Below are 21,889 nucleotides of genomic sequence, written 5' to 3'. Positions count from 1 at the left end.
CCCTCCCTTTAGTTTTTCCCTCATTTACCTTCCTCATCACGGTAAATGTTACTGTCTTTCATCTAGGCTAAAACTCTAGGAATCGTCCTGGACTCATCCTTTTAGTTCTGACCCAACATCCAAGCATCCAGCACATTCTGTCAACTCTACCTTGAAAAGATATCTCAAGTCTGACCACGTATCCCGCCCTCTCTAACAAAAACTACAGTGCCTTCTTGCTTAGATGACTGTAAGTCTCTGATTTGGTCTTCCTGGTTCTGCCCTGGCTCCCCTACAGCCTTTCTCCCAACAGCAGTGATTACAGAAAACCAAAAAACATGTAATCAGAACTTTCACTTCCCTTCAAAACCTGGTAGCTTCTCATCAAAAGCAGAAAAACCGAACTCTTATGATGGCTTCAGCGCCCTATGTGATCTAACCTCTCTCTCTCACCGTTTCCCTCTCACCTTTTCCCTTGCTTACTCCACTAGTGACACTGATCACGCTGCTGTTTTTGCCTGTGGTCGGCCTTGGCTTGACTCTCACAAGCTGTTGCACCTTCACCTTCTCTCGCCTCCCTGTTAAAATACTGTCCCAGGGGTTACTGCCTTTTTTTTTTGCTTTTTGAACAGCCCTTTGCTCCTGACCTTTTGTGTGGGTTGCTGTCGGATACTGAATGTTATTCTCCACAATTCCACAAAGCCTGTGGTGGGTCTTAAATCATTGCTGGTTTCGAGGCTCTCTCTAATATTCAAAACGCACCCCCGTGCTTGCCTTGAGACTCATTTTGATAAGATGTGCAGTTTGCTGTTTTTACGTTCAGCAGTTTTAGAAAATGTTCTTCCTCGTTTGGAGAAGATTTGCCTGCTAAGGCCAGTTCTCATTTTTAAATATAGAAAATGAAAGAAAAATAGTCCACGTATCAAAAAGAATGTGCAGTAATTTTTTTTTTTTTTTGGAACGTCCCTGGTTATCATTAGGAAACAACAGTCCCTCACTTGGAGAGTTTTTGAATGGTACCAGGAATAGGTAGTTTTAATGGGAAGAAGAAACGTGTGGGAGCAGGTTCAGAGAATATTACACAAGTTTTTAAGTTGTGTGGTGAGTAAACCACTATCAGAATGTCAAGATTTTATAGCAACATTCTGTTCTCTTTTTACAATAGGTGGGGATGGGAGTGAAAAATAATATTTTTATCTTTATGAAAAGCTGTTGGGGGATAAAAGACTGTTTATAATGTTTATTTCTCATTTTTATCCCAAGAAACTAGTTCTGTGATGTTATCAGTAACATGTGTACTTATTACCTTCCCCTCTTTCAAAAGAGAAGGAAAAAAATGTTCCATTTCAGCATTGGGATTTCAGATGCGTGAATAAATACGTACAATAGACGATGAAATAACATTTTAAAATGAGGGCATTTGGAATAAGGAACAGGGAGAAGATGAGAGTAGGTGAGTTAAGGAGAAGCCAAGAGTGAAGAGGTTAAAACCAGAACACCTGGGGCACCTGGGTGGCTCAGTCGGTTAAGCATCCAGGTCATGGTCAAGGGGTTCACGAGTTCGAGCCCTGCATCGGGCTCTGTGCTGACAGCTCGGAGCCTGGAGCCTGCTTTGGATTCTATGTGTCTCTCTCTCTACTCCTCCCCCGCTCACATTCTGTCTCTCTCTCTCTCTCTGTCTGTGTCTCCCATAAATAGACATTAAAAAAAAAGACTCCCAATGTAAAGAAGTCAAAGAAAAGTACACATGTTCCTCACCTGGCTGGCATAGGTCTGTTCTTTTGTATGACGGAGCCTGATGGAGCTTGGCACCCCCGTGTTGCAGTTCAGGGAATTGCTGTAGTTCGGCCAGTTTTTTCTGGAAAGGGCCAGACAGTAAATATCATAGGCTCTACGGGCCATACTGTTTCTGTTGGGACTACTCAATTCTGCCTCTCTAGCATGCAGTTAGCCAGAGACATCACATCAGTGAATGTGCATGGCTTTCTTTCAATAAAACTTTATTTACAAAAACAGGCGGCCGGTTGTGTTTTGCTGCTTACCTCTGCAGTAGCGCTTGGTCATGAATGTGGATGTCGTGTCCCTCACAGTTTAGTTGCCCAGAACACAACTTACTCTGGCTGGTTGAAGCAGAAAGGCGTGCATTGGAGGCCGTTACAGGATTTACAGTATTGTTGGGAAAGTTGAAGAACTAGACTGTAGGTTGAGTTTCTAAGAACCCCTCATAGCACCGCTGAGCAGAGCTGGTCTGGTGGAACTGGGCTCTTGCCGAATCAGCTGGCTGCCAGCTCCTGAATCACAGCAGCTCTGCCGGAGCCTTAAGCAGCAAAACAGCCGCCTTGTGCTCCGCCTCTGCCTAGTTCCCTCCGACCCGACCCGTAAGTGCATCTGATCGGCAGAACTTAAGTTACGCCTGGAATCTTACCTTGAAGGGAGTCTAGGAAATACAGCTCTTAGCCCTTGTGGTACAGGAAGTACGGAAGGTCCACTAAAAGGAGGTGGGAGGAAATGTTGGATGCGCGTATCTGCAGAGTCTGCTACAGAACACCCCTCTGGCTGCTTATCATCCACACTCTCTGCTGTGTTTCCACACTTGAGCTTCCAGACAGCACTAGCGAAAGCGGCCCGCTGTCTCCAGTGCAATGCAGCTACCCCCTCATGGAAACAAAAGGGCACTTGCTTTGTCCCCACAGGTTCCGTAAGTCACGACATCTTCTGCAGTGTTCATCACAGACGTTGTGCTGGGACCTAGCAGACTCAGGCGTTGGGTGGCCTCTCTCCTTTCCTAGAGCAGGAGGGGGTAGGTAGACGAGGTCAAGCTGCCCAGTGACCAAGAGGCTAACAGGAAGCTCACACCCCTGTTTTTCATCCTTTGTCTCTCTACTAGCACATTCCCTCTATTTGTAAACGTTCCAAGTTTTATTAAGAGATCTCATTAGAAATCCCCTCTGGACCCTGCGTTCCCTTGTAACTCCTGGCCCCTCCTCTCCTTCTTGGCCAGGCTTGCCCTCACATCCCGTATACTCTTGTCTCCTTTGGTGATGCCACCGTGCGTCTGTAATTGCCCCAGTGGACCTCAAGGTGCTAGATGCTGTGGACACTGACCGGATGGTCCCACTCCTGGCACCATCACATGTCTGATTTTTCCGTTCCTCCGTTGCCATTTTCCCCCCCTCCTTTTTTTTTTCTTTTTTTTTTTTAAGTTTATTTATTTTGAAGGAGAGTGAGCGTGCGAATGGGGGAGGGGCAGAGCAAGAATCCCAAGCAGGCTCCCTGCTGTCAGCACAGAGCCCAGTGCAAGGCTCAGTCCCATGAAGCATGAGATCATGACCTGAGCCAGAATCAGGAGGCTTAACCATCCGAGCCAGCCAGGCGGCCCTCCTCCCGCTCCGTTACGGCCCCTCCTCCTCCGGATGCCCCTCCCGGCACTGGTTGTGTCTTCAGCTCTCTGCTCTCCTCTTTCTAGCTGTTCTCAGATGCTCAAGATTTGATCTCCCGAGCCTCCTACACGTGTGAGTGCCTGATGGCCAGCTGCTCTTCCAGGTCCCGGGACAAGCTCCCTGTGTCCCAGACTAGATGAATAGGTCATACCCCACCCTCTCCCCCGCCCTGTTCAAGACAGCAAATGGCAGCATGACCCACCCAGTTCCACAGGGCACCCGCTTGGGGGGGCATACCTGGTTCTTTCTCTGTAAGCCCCCGTGACTCCCTGCATATCTTCGTGTCCCTGTCACTTCCTTAGTACAGAGCTCTGCTCCCTCACCTAGGTTACGGCAGCAGTCTCTCAGCTCATCGTTCTCCCAGTCTAAGCCTTACACATCCCAGCCTGGTCTCCATACCTGCAGCTGTTTTAACCTGTCCTGCACAAGTCAGATCATGTCTCTCCTACTTACCACCTTCCAAGGGCTCTCTGTCTGCCAACACGATCGCATTCAAAGTCCGGAACAATATATTAGGTAGCTCCCTCATTAATCCTGTGTATCTCCATCCCTACCTCTTGCTGGTACTGCTCCCCCTGCCTCCTCCTACTAAGACTCGAGGCATATAAACACCTAGTGCGAAATGATCCTAATGTACTTGGCTCTGTGTTTTTGCACATGCTGTTCCCCCTGCCTGGTAAGTGTCCACGTCCCTCAGCCTTACTCATGTAAGTGTCGTCCGATGCAGGTGTCCCTCCTGAACGCTTTCGTAGCACCTGGTGTCCTGGACAAAGCAGCAGTGCAGTGGTTGTCTACTTATTGTCTACTCATCCCGGCTTCACATCCCGAAAACCCAGTAGGTCTTGGTACAGAGTAAGTTTTCCACAATACTTATTTGTTAATACCGATGAAACTGTAGTAATTAAACGAGGGAAGACACTGTTGATTTTATGCGTATTTGCCACAAGATGGTGCTGTTCAGATAGGGAAAACCTTCAGGGCTGAAGGAGTCAAGCACTAGGGGCCTTAATCTTAAATGTATTACATTTCAGGGGCAGTAATCTCAGTAACAAGCTTTTTCTGGGGTAAATACATGGACACCCTGAAAACTGTATATGTTCTCGTATTTTATCAAATTATTGCTGATCATTATTTCACTTATTGCTGTTTTGGTACCCTCTTCCCAGGTGGTCAAATATGGGGGCAAAAATAGTTACAAACAGAGAGGGAGGGAGGCAAACCGTAAGAGACTCTTAAGTACAGAGAACAAACTGAGGGGGGTGGGGGGTGGGGGAGAGGGGAACGTGGGTGATGGGCATTGAGGAGGGCACTTGTTGGGATGAGCACTGGGTGTTGTATGTAAATGATGAATCATGGGGATCTACCCCTAAAACCAAGAGCACACTTTACACACTGTATGTTAGCCAGTTTGACAATAAATTATATTTAAAAAATAAATAAAAATAAAAAAGGAAAAAAATGCAAAGATGAACTCCTAACTCTAGGGCAACACACCTTTAAGGAAGGTTATGGTAGGGTTCTCTAGAGAAGAAGGACTGGTAGGTTGTAGAGAGGGCGGAGGGTGGGGGTCAGGGTGCATTTATTTTAAGGAATTGGCTTGCGTGGTTGTGGGGCTCCAGGGCCTGAAGTCTGCAGCGCTGGAAACCCAGGCAAGAGCTGGTGTTGCATCTTGAGTCCAAGGCTGGAAACTCAGGCACAATTTCTGCGTCGCCACCTGGAGGCAGAACTCCTTCTTGGTGGAACCTGAGTCCACATCTTCCCGGACTGAACGATCTCGCGTTGCATCCTGATGAACCGATCGTCAGTTGAACGTCTCCTAAGTTGAAAGTGCGTTTAATACACCCCACGTACCGAACATCGCAGCTTAGCACGGCCACCCTCTGCATGCTGAGAACACGTACATCGGCCTACAGTTGTGAAAAATCAACTCACACGAAGCCTGTTTCTTTCTTTTTTTTTCTAATTTTTTTTTTAATGTTTATCTTTATTTTTGACACAGAGAGAGATAGAGCATGAGCGGGGGAGAGGCAGAGAGAGAGGGAGACACAGAATCAGAAGCAGGCTCTAGGCTCTGAGCTGTCAGCACAGAGTCTGACGCAGGGCTCGAACTCACAAACTGTGAGATCGTGTGACATGAGCTGAAGTCAGATGCTCACCCGACTGAGCCACTCAGGCACCCCTCTTTTTTTTTGTTTGTTTTTAATTTCTTTTTTAAGTTTATGCTTTTATTTTGAGAGAGAGAGAGCACCTGCAAGCGGGGAAGGGGCAGGGAGAGAGAGAATCCCAAGCAGGCTCTGCCCTGTCAGCCCAGAGCCCGATGCGGAGCTCGAACTCATGAACCGCGAGATCGTGACCTGAGCCAATATCAAGATTCTTAACTGACACTGGATGCCACCCCCGCCTCGCCTACATGGGTCTTCCCTCATTTTTTCCCCTCCTTCCCTCCGGCATCACCAAACTGTACCTCCGCTAGCTCGCTCTCTGGAGCAGTCATCTTTGTAGCAAATCCTCTTAGGGCTCCAGGCCCCCTCCCCCCAGCTCTTACTCCCTTTTCTCATTTATGGCAGGACTCTTCCACGTCACGCTCTATACTCAGCCTCGAATTTCTTTTCTTTTGTTTTCAACCCTGTCCGGTGAGGCTTCCCCTCCCTCATGTTTGACACAAGCCCACCGAAGCCGCTCTTACCGAATCAGTAGGTCCTGCATCCGTGGCTCCTCCGGCAGCCTGTCCCATCTTGCCTTTGGAGGCTCTGGAAGACAGCTGCACGCTGTCTTTCCTTGAACCGCTTCCTCCCCTTAGCTTCTGAGTTAGCGCCACACTCTCCTAGGACTCCTCTGGCCTTCCTAAGTGCTCACTTTCTGTCTTTGCTGGTCCTTTCTGTTCTTGACCTTACACTGTTGGAGTGCCCTAGGGCTCGGCCCTTGGACCGTTTCCTTTTTCTATCTCTACTCCTTCCCTTAACCATCTCCTACAGTCTTTAGGTTTTGTTTTTTTTTTAATTTTTTTTAACGTTTATTTATTATTGAGAGACAGAGCATGAGCGGGGGAGGGGCAGAGAGAGAGAGGGAAGCACAAAATCTGAAGCAGGCTCCAGGCTCCCAGCTGTCAGCACAGCATCACCCAAGGCTCAAACACATGAACCAAGAGATCATGACCTGAGCCGAAGTCAGATGCTTAACTGACTCAGCCACCTAGGCGCCTCCCTTCCATTCTTTTCAATGTTTAATTATTTTTTAGGGAAAGAAACAGAGCACAAGTGGGGGAGGCAGACAGAGAGGGAGACACAGAATCCGAAGCAGGCTCCAGGCTCCACGCTGTCAGCACAGAGCCCAACACGGGGCTCGAACTCACAAACCGAGAGATCCTGACCTGAGCCGAAGTCGGATGCTTAACCGACAGAGCCACCCAGGTGCCCCTACAGTCTTTAGGTTTTAAAAACAGTCTGTATACATTGGGGCGCCTGGCTGGCTCCGTCGGTTAAGCGTCCAACTTGATTTCATCCCAGGTCATGATCTCATGGTTTGTGAGTTCAAGCCCCACATCGGGCTTTGCACTGACAGCGTGGAGCCTGCTTGGGATTCTCTCTCCCCCTCTCCCTGCCCTTCCCCAGCTTGTGCTCTCTGTGTCTCTCTCAAATAAATAAATGTACAAACTTCAGATACAGTCAATACACTGATAAAAGCCAAATACGCAACTCCTGGCTGGGCCTGTCCCCCAAACTCCTAACTCTGTATTCTCTGCCCACTCAGCATCGTGAGCAAACCCTGCCAGTTCTGCAATATATACCCCAGATCCAACGCCTGCCCACCACTTCCACTGTGCGCTGGTCCCAGCCACCACTGTTTTCCTCCTGGGTCCTGCAACAGCTTCCGAACAAGTGGTCTTGCTTCTCTCCGTTCTGTTCTCAGAGCAGCAGAGCCGCCCTGCAAACACCAAAGTCCGGCCATGGCATCCCTCTGCTCAAAACCCTCCTCTGGCATCCGCTCCCCATTATCTCCTCCTTCTCTACGCTGCGCTCTCGAGCCCCACCATACCCCACCTCCCGTTGCTCATCAGTCATTAGGCACCCTCTGGCCTCAGGGCCAGGATGCTCTTCCTCCACGTACCTGCATGGCTTACTTCCCTCACCGATGTCTTTATTTATTTATTATTATTTTTTAAATATTTATTTATTTATTTTGAGAAAGAGAGCACACACGCATGAGATGGAGGGACAGAGAGAGAGGGAGAAACAGAATCGGAAGCAGGCTCCAGGCTCCGAGCTGTCAGCACAGAGCCTGACGCGGGGCTCGAACTCACGGACTGTGAGATCATGACCTGAGCCGAAGTCGGAGGCTCAACCGACCGAGCCACCCAGGCGCCCCTGTTTGTATTGTTTAGATTCTGCCTCAGCGTATCCTCAAATTTTAAATCCTTACTCCACGGTTGTGAGAGGATGGACCCAAGTCTAGTGAGAGGGTAGCCTGACTTGTAACTCATAACTGTCTAGAACAGAGCTGTATAAGTACTGTGGATTTTTGAAAACAGAGGGCAAAGCATTTCTCAAGAATGCCATGTGCCATAAGGAAGAGAAGTGTCAAAGCTCCCTCTCTCCTAAGCAGGTCCGAAAGGAATGTTCTCTGTCTCTATAGATCAATTCGAATTCTCTCGATTTTGATATAAATGGAATAAAAATCTGTACTTGTGTTTGGTCTGGCTTCCTTCATACAACATAATTAGTCTGGGATTCATCCGCATCCGTGCGTTTATCAGTAGTTCTTCCCTACATGTTGCTGACTGGTATTCCGTGATAATGGGCATGAAACAATTTTTTCTCCATTCCCCTCTTGGTGGACATTTTTCACATCCTCCTTATTTCTGTAAACTGGTAATTATATCCAAAGACTTGGCTAGAGTCGGGCTCAACGTTTTTGGCAAGACTGCTTCATGCATTATGCTGTGTACATCATATGGAATTACATCGGAAGGCACATAATGTCTGATTGGGCTCAGTAAGGCTGAGCGTTTGATTGAGGCTGGTGAATCTGTTACATCTTCGAATTTTGTGTTGACATTCATCGAATTTTCTATTTCAGATGCATTGGTTTTCATTCCATTTGCTTTTTTTTTTTTCTTTTTCAAATCTCCATAGCTATATCTTTTTTCCTATTGCTTTACTGTCAATGGTCTTTTTTCCATTCTGCATTCTTGGATTTTTTTCTTCACACCTTTCCACCACGTTTAACTGATTTGGTTTTGATCCTGTTTATTCCATTTGCCGCCTTTTTTCTGTTTTTTTGTAATGGTGTCAGACCCTTGATTTGTCTGCAGTCTCTCTTTTCAGGGAATTCTGTTCTCTCAGCTTCGATTCTTTTGTTTCGTTGGTTACCCTTCTCTTTAGCGTCTCCTGGGGCAGCACTATTCAGAACGCTGGTCTCGTAATAGAAGAAGCAGGCACTGAAGGTAAACCGTGTGGCTCTCTGCATTGAAAATGTCTTGCTATGAAAAAATGTTAGCTGAACTGAAAAGCATACCTACCTGATGTGGTTGATTTACATCCTGGCACGGTGTCCCCATCTTGGGGTGGACTGGCACCAGACATTTCAGAGATGGCCAGCTTGTCCATGGACTGCTCTTGGAGTAGCCCTGCCCCAGAGCGTAAGCCCTGGTTGTGTAAATGAAATGTTCCTTCAGCTTCTTTGTTATGTATGTCATAACCATAATGGCCACTAACACGTAAGGAGTGCTGTGCTCAGCCATTGTGATCTTCATAGAAACCCTAAAGGTGGGTACTGTGATTATCACCACTCTGCACATGATGAAATTAAAGCACAGAGTTATCAAGTAACTTGTACTAAAGTCACATGGCTTTTTTTATAGCAGGGTGTTGGGATTTACATTTAGGCAGATTCAAGAGCACATAGTCTTTTTTTTTTTTTTTTTTAGTTTATTTATTTTGAGAGAGAGAGAGGAGTGGGGAGGGGCAGAGAGAGAGGGAGGGAGAGAGAGAGAATCCCAAGCAGGCTCCACACTGTCAGTGCAGAGCCTGATGCAGGGCTTGAACCCATGAACCATGAGATCATGACTTGAGCCAAAATTGGATGCTTAACCAACTGAGCCACCTAGGCGCCCGTCCAGAGCACCTCGTCTTCATGAAAATGGAATTTTTTGCCTTTTAATGTTTATTTATTTTTTGAGAGAAAGACAGAGCATGAGAGGTGGAAGGGCAGAGAGAGAAGGAGTCACAGAATCCGAAGCAGGCTCCAGGCTCTGAGCTGTCAGCACAGAGCCCGATGTGGGGCTCGAACTCACGGACTGTGAGGTCATGACCTGAGCTGAAGTCAGAGGCTTAACCGACTGAGCCACCCAGGCGCCCTGGAATTTTTTATCTTTTGCCTGCTGTCTTTATATTCTTTTTCACTTTCTGTAGATCTGTATGCCTACTTGCCAAGAACGCATATTCGTCATTTTGTCCTTTTCACTGTACTCCTGTTTAATGTGGAGGATCCTTTTGGGACCCTCTTTTGCTGGGTACTAGGTGGGTATACTCTGGACCCTCCTTCCTTCTTATCTAGGACCCCCTGATCTCCCCTTCAGAACCTCAGCTTCCCTTCCATTCTGAAGGGTTGAGTTTTTCCACGTAATTGTTGCCCTGAGGGGATGTAATGAGCCCAGTTGGGCTGTTGTCAATGGTAACTGTAGCTTTGATCTTGGATCTTTCATGGGACTAAGGGTGGGGGTAGGGATGTCATTCTATCAGGTTAAAAGCAGACACACAGAAGTTTCCATATTAGAGTAATTCGGCCAAACCTATTCTTATTACAAATGCATTTGTCCTTTGACAGAGAAATCCCATTTGGGGAAATGATTCTGCAGATGAACTTGCACACATTATGAAATGGCTTTTATTCAGAGCTGTTCTCTGCAGCATTGTCCATAATAGGAGCCAACTGGAAACAACTTGCATATCCAAGAACAGAGAACGATTATGGTATATACACATGGTCGAAAATTTTGTTGTAAACAAGAGTGAGAAATTATGTGCTACATGTCTCTGCTGCTGTTTTTCAGTGTGTGTGTGTGTGTGTGTGTGTGTGTGTGTGTGTGTGTTATATACATACATATGCATAAGTGATGACACTTTTTTGTGAAAAGGAAAGAGAAAAAGGATATATATTCATAGAGAAATAATGTGGGAATGCAAACTGGTGCAGCCACTCTGGAAAACAGGATGGAGGTTCCTCAAAAAACTAAAAATAGAACTACTCTACGACCCAGCAATTGCACTAGTAGGTATTTATCCAAGGGATACAGGTATGCTGTTTCGAAGGGACACATGCACCCCCATGTTTAGAGCAGCACTATCCACAATAGCCAAAGTATGGAAAGAGCCCAAATGTCCATCGATGGATGAATGGATAAAGAAGATGTGGTATATACATGCAATGGAGTATTACTTGGCAATCAAAAAGAAGGAGATCTTGCCATTTGCAACTACGTGACTGGAACTGGAGGGTATGATGCTAACTGAAATTAGTCAGTCAGAGAAAGACAAAAATCATATGACTTCACTCAGATGAGGACTTTAAGAGACAAAACAGATGAACATAAGGGAAGGGAAACAAAAATAATCTAAAAACAGGGAGGGGGACAAAGCATAAGAGACTCATAAATATGGAGAACAAACTGAAGGTTACTGGAGGGGGTGTGGGGGGGGGGGCTAACTGGGTAAGGGGCACAAAGGAATCTACTCCTGAAATCATTGTTGCAGTATATGCTGACTAACTTGGGTGTAAATTTTAAAAAGTAAAATTAAAAACAACAACAACAATAACAACAAAGAAACAATGGAAGGGTACCGGAGAAACTAATAAAAGTGGTCACCAGTAGGAGGCCATGGGGGGAACAGGATGGATGGGGAAGACAAGGATGAAAGTGAGACTTTTCACTATAAAAACGTCCTCAGAGTCGTCATGTATTTCAGCTACTACCTTTTCTTTAAAAAAGCACAAATGAAAAAATGTACACACGGGCATTTTTCTTCCTGTGACCGGTGATTTCGTGTGCTTCTCCCCCACGGCTGCCTTCATTCGCCTTCCGTTTCACTGAGGGGAAGAAAATGTTTTCACCCTGTATCTGTCTGTAGCCGATGGGAAGGGGACCTACAAAGGCTTCCCCGGGTACTTTATCCCACACCTGCCTTGTGTTGTGGGAAAGCCCTCTTATAGGTGGAGTTTGTTGGCTTGGCAAGAGCACAGTCATGTTTCTTCCTTCTTCCTTGAGAACCACAGTCCTGGATGGAGACCATTTGCCTGTCTAGGAATCACTGGGTGGTAGGAAAGGCAGGTCTCCCATCTCCCCTCCTGGGCTTTCTCCTTACACCCACCCTCCAGATTAGAAGGTCCCAGTGAAGTTTTCCAGACAGTGTCCCTCGCTTTCTTCTCTCTGGGCTGCTTAGGGTGGGGCTGGGTAGGAGGGCTTGGATGTTGAAACAGCGCCATCATAGATTTCTGGAGGCTTTCCTCTTTTCTGCTGACCAATGTTTAAGAAAACTAAGATATAAAGTCAGTTCTTGTGTTACTTACTTTTCTTTATGCCAAGAGATTTTTTTGACTCTGGCTTGGCATACCATTTTACCCTACTTATTTTAGAAGCATTTTATGAATATCTCTTCTGTTCCTCCAAGTGCACTTCTCTGCAGCCACTAGTGATTAAAATAACGGTGTTAAGTTGGTTTCACAAACTTATCTCAGTGAACATAAGTGAAGCTCATTTTAATTGACACCATAAGTAGATTCTTCTAAATGGTTAACAGTTTTTTGAAATTGTAGTGTAATGGGGCACCTGGGTGGCAGTTAAGCATCTAACTCTTGGTTTCGGTCGGGTCGTGATCTCACAGTTCTTGAGTTCAAGCCCCGTGTCTGGCTGTGTGCTGACAGTGCAGACCCTCCTTGGGATTCTCTCTCTCCCTCTCCCTCTGCCCCTCCCGAGAGCTTGATCTCTCTCTGAACGAAATTGCAGTGTAGTTAACATACAGTCTTGTGTCAGTTTCAGTCAGTTTCAGACTGTATTGATGATATATATACTCAATATAGCAATTCAACAATTATGTACGTCACTCAACAATTTTTTTTTTTATACAGGAGAAGCTTTTTGCTGCAACTTTGCAGGGAAACACCTTTTGTTTTTCATTACACAACAACAAAGTTAGCAGTTAATTCTAACCAGCGAAGAGATTCCAAATTCATGTGGTTTTGCTATTTGGGATGGATGCGTGTAGCGTTTTGGAGTTATGCCGTAGAGTACCTCTTGGTAGCTGCCATAACATACTGCCGAGTAGAAGCTAAAGTGTAGACAAAATAAAGGAGAAGCTGTAGCCAGCAATTCCCTCAATTCCCTCACTCTTCAGAGACAGTAGCAAACCCTTTCTCTAAGTACATGAAAAATTTTTCTGTTTTCCCTTATCTTTTCTTCCCATAACAGTTTTCCACCATTTTTGCTGAATGTTTTTTTTTCTAAACCTAAATTATCTTGGTATATGTTATTTATGTCATTATAATTATAAACCTAATTGCTTTCTTGATTTGAACTCTGGTCTTTGTTCATGAACAATACATTGAAAAGCTTTGGAATAGAGGGGCACCTGGGTGGCTCACTCGGTTAAGCGGCCGACTCTTGATTTCATCTCAGGTCACGATCTCATGGTTGCTGAGATCAAGCCCCACGTCAGGCTCTGTGCTGACAGTACAGAGCCTGCTTGGGTTGGTCTCTCTCTCTCAAAATAAATACACTTAAAAATATGTATTTTTTTTTTAATGTTTATTTATTTTTGAGACAGAGAGAGACAGAGCGTGAACAGGGGAGGGGCAGAGAGAGAGGGAGACACAGAATCTGAAACAGGCTCCAGGCTCTGAGCAGCCAGCACAGAGCCCGACGTGGGGCTCGAACTCACGGACTGTGAGATCATGACCTGAGCCGAAGTCGAACACTTAACCGACTGAGCCACCCAGGCACCCCTAAAAATATATATTAAAAAAAAAACCTCTGTAATAGAGCCTCTGGGCCCCTATTTGAAAATATGGAACCTCTATTTATCTGTTATAAATTTTCTATCTTTTGATAAAAGAATCCTTGAAACTGCCTGTTTGGGAGTCCTGTTCACCACATTGCCAATGTTATCGGAAGATTTGTTTAAACTAGACTCACGTGAAGTACTTTTCTTTTCACAGCTGATCTAATTCTTCCACTCTGAATTTAGAATTTTTAAAACAACAGAATGAGGATGAGACTGTAATGATTCTTTGTTGATTTCACTGGAGAAAATCACTAGGCTTTGTTTCCATATCCCACGCCAAACTGAGATGTTAATTTTTCCCTAGATGAACACGGAGTTTTCAAAGTATTCCCAGGATTAGCTAGAAAAAGGTATTCCTTACTTTTCACAACCTTACTGCAATTTCCCCGCCGGCCCCAACACCAATGCCTGACCCCAGACAGAGAAGTTCCCAGCCGGTGAACCTTAGCCATCACTTCATTTGACGTTTCTGATCTTCTCTTTGTGCCGAATTAGAGCTGCTGGCTAGTGATCTTTGGGAAATTTGTGTTCTGTTTTGTATTTGTATTTGATGCAAAAATAAGCTTTATATTTAATATTTGAGTATTCTGTTGCTTTCCACTTCTCTGTTTCTAGTTTACACAGTAAGTGGATAATGAAGAAGTTGGATTTAAACTCCATACGGGTAGAGTGGTATGGTACCATCTCAGTAAAACACCAAAGCCATTGACTTTATTCTGGAGGTTTACAGTGCGAATGTAAAACCGTTTAAGATTTCCAAATGTCTCCTGTTACATAAACTGACTATTGAACTTGCCCTTGGCTTAACCTGTGGCGGCCCTCGTGACGCTCATCAAAGACAGGGGATCTCCTTGCCCCAAGAGCTGATTGGCCTTTCTTTCTCAGGGTCCACGTGTTGTGATCTTTTTCAGGTTTTCTGGTAGAATGAAGAACATAGTTTCCATTTTTTGTGTTTTGATCACCTTTACAACCTTTCGTCTGCTTTGTTGTTTCTTCTCTCTTTAGATGAAAAGAGATGTTGAGGAAGAAGTGAAGCCCTCCTCTCCTGACCTGGATGTTGATAATGGGTGTCGGGAAGTCTAAAATAGACCCCTGCCCTCTCTCTCTGCCCTGGGGTAAAAGTCCCAGTGTGGATATGAGTCAGAGACCTCATGAGGCAGATTCCAAGAAATCCGACGACATCTCCCTGCGTGACATTGCCGAGCATAGCCACGGTGCCCTGACGCCCTCTGGAGAGCGGGAGGGCACTGAGGCCACAGAAGAGGTGCCCGAAGAGGATGAAGAGGAGGTGTTCCTCAAGTTTGTGATACTGCACGCAGAAGATGACACAGACGAGGCCCTCAGAGTCCAGAATCTGCTACAAAATGACTTTGGCATCAAACCCGGAATAATCTTCGCCGAGATGCCGTGCGGCAGACAGCACCTGCAGAACCTAGACGACGCTGTAAACGGGTCTGCCTGGACCATCTTACTGTTGACCGAAAACTTTTTAAGAGACACCTGGTGTAAATTCCAGTTCTACACGTCCCTCATGAACTCCGTGAACAGGCAGCACAAGTACAACTCCGTCATACCCCTGCGGCCCCTGAATAATCCCCTGCCCCGAGAAAGGACTCCCTTTGCTCTGCGAACCATCAATGCCCTAGAGGAAGAAAGCCGTGGCTTTCCTACACAAGTGGAAAGAATTTTCCAGGAGTCTGTGTATAAGATACAACAATCTATATGGAAAGAGACCAGAACTACCCTGCAGAGGCAATCGATCGCCTGAGATGGAGCTCCCCACCCACGGCTGGCTCTTGTTTTCTAGAGTAAATGATTCGCCTTCCCTTGAGAAAGCACATTCCTGGCAAGAATTTAAATAAAAGAGAACCTGGCTCTTCCAGAAACCTAGGAGCACCAAGAAAGCCAAGTTTCTGCGGGACCCTGTGCAGACTTGAGGTCCTTTGCGATGTTGTTTTGATAAACCAGAGATCGTCAGTTTTAAGAACATTCCCGTCGAGGTTCTCCTAGTTCATGAACATCACAGAGGATTATCCTTAATTCACATTCCTTGCAGCAACCCTTGAACCCAAACTTACAGGGTAGACACTGTAAAAATACGGTAACGCCTGCATTTTGTTCTCCAAGGACACGCAGAAGAAGGCGTACCCGGGCGATGTGAGCACCCTCACTCTTGAGGCACCTCTCAGAAATGTTGCAGCCCAGCCTTACTGGTATCGCCACCCAGAAGGATAGAGAGCCCCTCGAGAACATTTAGAATGTTGAGTCGTGATAAATAGGAAATTAAAAGCAGATATGAGAACGGTGGGCTTTTTAAAAGAATCCAATCGAATGTATTTTTTCTTTCTGCTGGAATTTGTGTATTTGGACACAGTGCCTACCACTGACTAGTAATGCCATTCGATGGCATCCTGGTTGGGGACTCCAGGGAGCCGTGTCTCCATGTCCCCTGGAGTGTCCTCTGCCAGATGTTCTCCTTAATCTCTCTTAAGGCAGCCTTTAAAAATTCCTGTTGGGGAGCCTGGGTGGCTCAGTCGGTTGAACGTCCAACTTCGGCTCAGGTCATGATCTCATGGTTTGTGGGTTGAGCCCCGTGTGCTGACAGCACAGAGCCTACTTCGGATACGCTGTCTGTCTGTCTCTCTCTGCCCTTCCCCTGCTCGTGCTGTCTCTCTCTCAAAATAAGTAAACATTAAAAGTAATAAAAAAAAAAATTCCTATCACAGTGCTCTACCCAGGAAGTATTTCTCAGCTGGGTGTTCAGAGTAGCGATCTGAACAAGAGCCATCGGGTACAGACTGGGGACAGGGTGGAGTGCGAATCACGTCATGTCGTAACAGGGAAGGCACCCCACCTGATTCTAGTCCAGTCTCTGCCACTGAGGCCGAGTGTGACCTTACCCTCCTTTATATGTGAAATGAAAGCGTTGAATTGATGGCTCTCTAAAGGCCTTTGTCCTCTCCCAGAATGTGAACAACTAGGAACCAGAAAAGCGAACAAGCAAAAAAAAACCAAAAAAAACAAAAAACCAACAACACAATTTTGTAATGCAATGTGCAATAATTTGCAGGAGGCTTTAGATACACTTACAGTGAAAGGCTATTCTGATGTGTTGACAGCATAATTGATTTCTAATGCTATCTGTTAACACTTTTATGGTCACCAAAGAATGACAATCCACGCTTGCTCAGATTCTTTTAAAATACATTTTTTATGGGGACCGTTGAGCAAAGACATTCTGCTCGATTTTTCTTTCTCCTTATCCTCACTTCCCTGTATCTCTTATGAGTACAAGGGGTCTGCCCACATCTTTCTGTTTCCACCTCTTCGTAGCCATAACTGAATGTTCCATGAGGAGCTTTTCCCATAATCCTGCAAGGAAGTCAAACCTGCTTTGCTAGTACTTATTGAGGAAGAGATTGTCTTCATTGCATGGTGCTGTTTTCTTTACTTGAGGCCCCTTTCTTTCATAGTAGCTTGCTTACTCACTTTTTCAGTTTAATAATAAATATATATATATATATATATATATATATATATGGATTTTTAACCATGCAGCCTTGTGTATCACCAATTTCATCCACTAAAAAAACCATTAACCACCCACCCTTCATGCTTATTACCAAAGTTGGAGCTCCTGATGCTGGATGGCGTTTTTTAAATAAATGCTTTTATTTTTTACCCATGACTACACTTGATTATTTCCAACTCCAGGGAGGATTGTGGAAAAGTGTTTTGAAGAGAGCCATCAATCTGTGCTCCTCCTCAGAGCACCAGGTACCATGTCTCATTCAGTTTGGAGTTACATATATTTTTTATGATGAAGGAGAATGTTAAGTACTGAATAACTGTTGAAATTAACAGCTGTAAAAAGAATTACTGGGCACCTCGCTGGCTCAGTCAATTAGGCACCCAACTCTTGATTTTGACTCAGGTCATGATCTCGAAGTTGTGGGATCAAGCCCCGTGCACACAGCTTGCTTGGGAGTCTCTCCCTCTATCTCTGCCCCTCCCCCACTGGCATGGGAGCGCACACTCTCAAAATAAACTTAAAAAAAAAAAAAGTCATCGAAATAGCTAAAGGGAGAATGAAAAGAATGAAAGATGTGCCCTTAGTTGTACATTCGTGCGTATGTGTATGTAAATATAGGTTAGATTTACGCACACGCAGGCGCATGCAAAAATTCCGTATCATTTTGCCACATGCTGGAGAGCTTCCGTTTGAGGACTCTCTGGGTCTCATTGCTCACCCTGGAGCTTCACAGAAGAACCTGAATTGTACCTTATAGGCCAATTAGAATTGTTTCATCTGTAAGACACAGAAAACCCAATGCCCGTGACCTACACCGTAAGGTAAACTTCTTGAACTTAAGACAGTCCCTTAAGGTACGGTGTCTCCAAGGTGTCTTTAAAAACCCAAGTTCTTGAGTACAGTGGAATATTACTCCACCTTAAAAAGTTCTGAGGTGCCTGGGTGGCTCAGTTGGTTAAGTGTCCGGCTCTTGATTTAGGCTCGGGTCATGATCCCAGGGTCATGGGATCTAGCCCTGCATCAGGCTCTGTGCTGAGTGTGAAGCCTGCTTAGGATTCTCTCCTTCCACCCCCTGCCTTGCCCCTCCCCTGCTTGTGCTCTCTCTCAAAATAAGTAAACTTTTTTTAACTTAAAAAAAAAAAGCCATCCAACTTCTAGTTGGTTTTATTATATTTTAAAGTTTTTCCTTACCTGCACCCCAGTGGACGCCATCCCAGCTTCCCTTCCCTCAAGCTGTGGAGTCAGACCACTTGGATGTGAACCCCACCCCTGCCCTGTATATATTAATGATTTTAAGCAAGACCCCTAACCTTCCTGGATCTCCGTGTCCTCATCCAAAAATTAAGATAGTAATATCTCCCTGGTAGGATCATTGTGAGGATTAAATGAAATAAAGCCCTTGAAGCCCACAGGAAGTACCTCCCGCATAACTGCACTACGACAGCTTTGTTGTTGCTACACGTGTTTAGTCTGTAACATGAAAGGGGAGAGAGGGCAAATGCCATTAGCCACAACCCGACTTTTGGGACCCTTGCAACTTGTAGGGAACAGGTTTTAAAGAGAAAGACAGAAAGTGAGTCTTGTCTCCCTGTACAGTATGGTTCCCATCCAGGCACTGGAAACTGAGGACAGCCGCTGATGGGAAAGGAGTGTGAGCTGTTCATGGCCGCGGTGGCTGTGGACCAGCTGGTACGGGTTCTGGCAACTTGGGGGGAATAGGGCCATCAATGAGGAGAGCAGGAAAGCTGAGTCTGGGAGTGCCAGTCCTGAAGCCAGTTCAGGGGAATGGATGGCCCAGGGGATGCCAGCCTCTAGCAGAAGAGGGGGACCAATTCCTACACTCCTCTGCCTTGCTACTTCCTGTCCTGACACTATTTCTACCCTGAATTTAAGGCTGCTGGCTGGGCTTACTCCCTTCCAGTGCCAATCAGAGCCATTTCCCACTTCAGTCCTTCATTTTCACAGATCCTAAAGCACTGGGTGAGCCTTGGAAGGCACCCTAACCTCTCATCAAGCACCCCCACCCCCCACTTCATGTATAGGGAAGGGATCCGTACAACTAGCTAACAGGAGTTTCGGAAACCTTCCTTGCGTCTTCTCGTGAGCTGAGGCCCGCTCCTAACCCCCAAGGCTGGTTGCTGAGGGTGGGCATGGTTCCAGAGCCTGACCAAGCCCAGTCACTTCATCTTCAAGTAGTAAATGCTAAATTCACATGCAGAGGACATTTTGCCAAGCTATCTCCCCAGCAGAGGACCCCACAAGAGAGGGGTCAAAGTGCTTTTCACAGACTCGTGGAGAAATGGGAGTTGGGATCCGAGGTGTTGAGGATGTAGGGTGGGTCCGTATAAACATCCAGTTCAGTGGCATCGTCGTGGTGCAGGTGAAGAAACCACTGGTCACAGTTCACTGTTGAGTCTGGCTGTTTCTGACTTTAGGCAAAGTCTGTTGACCCACAACTGGGGTGGGGCTGGCCCACGTCATGTGAGCAGGGTGTGCACTGAGGGCAGGGTGGGGTTTAGTGTTGTCCCTGGGCGGCCAGTGCTGCGTCTGTGTCCTTCCTCCTCAGCACAGTCTTGCGTAGCCTGGTCTTATGCCACCTGCTGCTGGGCTGTCCCAGGATGTGACCGTCCCTCTGAATTTGCAGGAAGGTCAGAAGGTCATGGAGGAAATTTCAGAAAGCTGCGGAGCACTTGACGAAATGAAACCATAGCATCTGAAAATCGACATCCTTAAGCCAAAGACTAACAGGAATGAACTAACACCAGAGAATCACAGACGTTGCCCTTGAACCTGACGTCCCTGAATCTTGAACCTTGAATCTTCTTGTGAGATTCCAAGCAGAAAAGAGCTTTTGATTTTGAGCTTTCGGCGGCTGGATGAGAACAATTTTCTTCTATAAATTTGTACTCCAAGTTGTTAATACATGAAGTTTGAGTTGGAGTAAATAGTTCTTGAAAGTGCCATTAATTAAAAACTCAGAGCACAGAAAAGTATTTGATCAAAAGGTCAAGTGAAGCTGTAAGGGGGAAATAAAAGATGGTTGCTCTCTTCTCTGCCAGTGCACCGGCTGTCACAACTATTTACTCCAGATTCCATACTCGATTCACACCTCCTTCCCTTTCTGGCAGGAGCAAGAATTGTTCTGGCAGGAAGGTGGGAAATAACTCCTTCATTTGATACAGCACTCCTCCCCTTGTCTTCAAATAGAGTTAGTTCTGAGTCACTTTACTCGAGGTGAATAAATAGGAATGCTTTTTTTAGCAAATAACAGGAAGCTGCACTTAAAGATTTTTTTTTTTCCTCCCCATAATCTAATTAGGAATGTTCCTTCCAGCTACCTCCTCAAACAGGTTTAAAACAAGGAAATCCGTACCGACTAGTCCCTCCCAAGGGATTCTTGTGGCTACATTGGCCAGGACACATAACCAGCTTTACAGATTTCTTAACTATATTTATAAATAAAAACACTGTCCCATGAATCTAAAATTATATTGTGGTGACGGTCGCACAGTTGTGCAAATATACTAAAGCTGTTGGGTTGTACGCTTTAAATGGGTAGGTTCTACGGTGTGTAAGGTCTAGCTCAGTGAAGAAACGAAAAGCAAACCAAGAAACCCCACAAGCTGCAGCAATCAAACGCTATAGCGATCTGGAACACAACTTGGTAATAGCTAGTGATGATGAAAATGGAGCTATCTCATGAACCTGGCAATTTTTCCCCTGGGGCTGTGAGTTGTACCCTAGGGAAACTGTCCCATGGGCATGCAAAGAAGCACGTGTAAGGAGGATGTCTATCGCAGTATTCTCTGCAATGGTGAAAGGCTGGAAACAATGTAAATGTCCAACAGCGGGAGAATCCAGAAATCCATTATGGTAGGTTCCTACAATTGAATACTACAGAGCATTTGAAACAACTAACAAAGCCACGTATATCAGCATGTGTAAATCCCCAAAACAGTGCTGGGGAGGGTGCAGCAATCTATAGGATAATATAGGCAAGAGGCATCTGGGTGGGTCAGGCCGTTAAGCATCTGACTCTTGACTTGGCTCAGGTCATGATCTCATGGTTGTGAGACAGAACCCCACATCGGGCTCTGCGCTGAGCATAGAGACTCCTTAAGATTCTCTCTCTCTCCCTCTGCTCCTCTCCCCTACTCGCGCATGCTCTCTCTAAAGTAAATAAATAAACATTAAAAAAGAGAATAATGTAGACAAACTGATACCATTTATGTAAAATTTTAAAACACACAAGATGGCACTCTTTGTTAATAGATACATCGGTGACGGTATGTTATTTCCATGCTTTTCTGTATTTTTAAAACATTTTTATTTATTTATTTTGAGAGAGTGTGTGTGTGAGTGCAGGAGAGGGGCAGAGAGAGAGGGAGACAGAGAATCCCAAGCAGGCTCCACGCTGCCAGTGCAGAGCCCGATGTGGGGCTCAAAATCAGGAACCATGAGATCATGACCTAAGCAGAAACCAAGAGTCTGATGCTTAACCCACTGAGCCACCCAAGCACCCCAAGGCATTTCTGTATGTTTGAGATAATGATCATTTCTTTGAGATAGCACACACCGTAATTGTGTTAAGCGCTGTGGAATTTCCCTAACACATACAATGATTTGAGGAATGAAAAAAGAAGAGGAAGACTCAACAGATAAACTAGAAAAAAAATACGCTGGTAATAATAGGTTTCATTTTTTATCACCTGTGTCAGGCACTTAACGTACATTATGTGCACTATTCCCTAGATTCTATTTGGTTAGCCCAGTCATGTCCTATATGAGTCCCAGGAAACTGAAGCTGGAGACGTAAGTCATAAGCCCCAGAAGCACAGGCTGGAAGATGGTGGCATTAGGATGTCACATGGCCTGGCTCCAAA

The 21,889-nt window shown here is 45.6% G+C and overlaps 1 protein-coding gene across 2 annotated transcripts; it reads left to right on the top strand.

Moving 5' to 3' along the window:
- The first annotated feature begins 70 nt into the window (after positions 1-70).
- On the top strand, positions 71-17,155 carry TICAM2 (TIR domain containing adaptor molecule 2). 2 transcript variants are annotated; one of them, XM_047860514.1, is made up of 3 exons: positions 71-229; positions 4,147-4,271; positions 14,480-17,155. In XM_047860514.1, exon 3 carries the CDS (start codon positions 14,529-14,531, stop codon positions 15,240-15,242), a length of 714 nt encoding a protein of 237 aa, XP_047716470.1. In that variant the 5' UTR covers positions 71-229; positions 4,147-4,271; positions 14,480-14,528; the 3' UTR covers positions 15,243-17,155. The 2 variants fall into 2 exon arrangements, with proteins under 2 accessions (XP_047716470.1, XP_047716478.1); XM_047860522.1 differs by lacking the exon at positions 71-229 and adding an exon at positions 3,470-3,491.
- Positions 17,156-21,889: the final 4,734 nt, after the last annotated feature.

Source organism: Prionailurus viverrinus, chromosome A1 (genome assembly GCF_022837055.1).
Source record: "Prionailurus viverrinus isolate Anna chromosome A1, UM_Priviv_1.0, whole genome shotgun sequence".
Classification (NCBI taxonomy): domain Eukaryota; kingdom Metazoa; phylum Chordata; class Mammalia; order Carnivora; family Felidae; genus Prionailurus; species Prionailurus viverrinus.
This window is presented reverse-complemented; position numbering and strand designations above follow the sequence as displayed.

Bases quoted from the DNA above. Each gene is read 5' to 3' on its own strand.
- TICAM2 (XM_047860514.1), top strand. From the start codon at position 14,529: ATGTTGATAATGGGTGTCGGGAAGTCTAAAATAGACCCCTGCCCTCTC.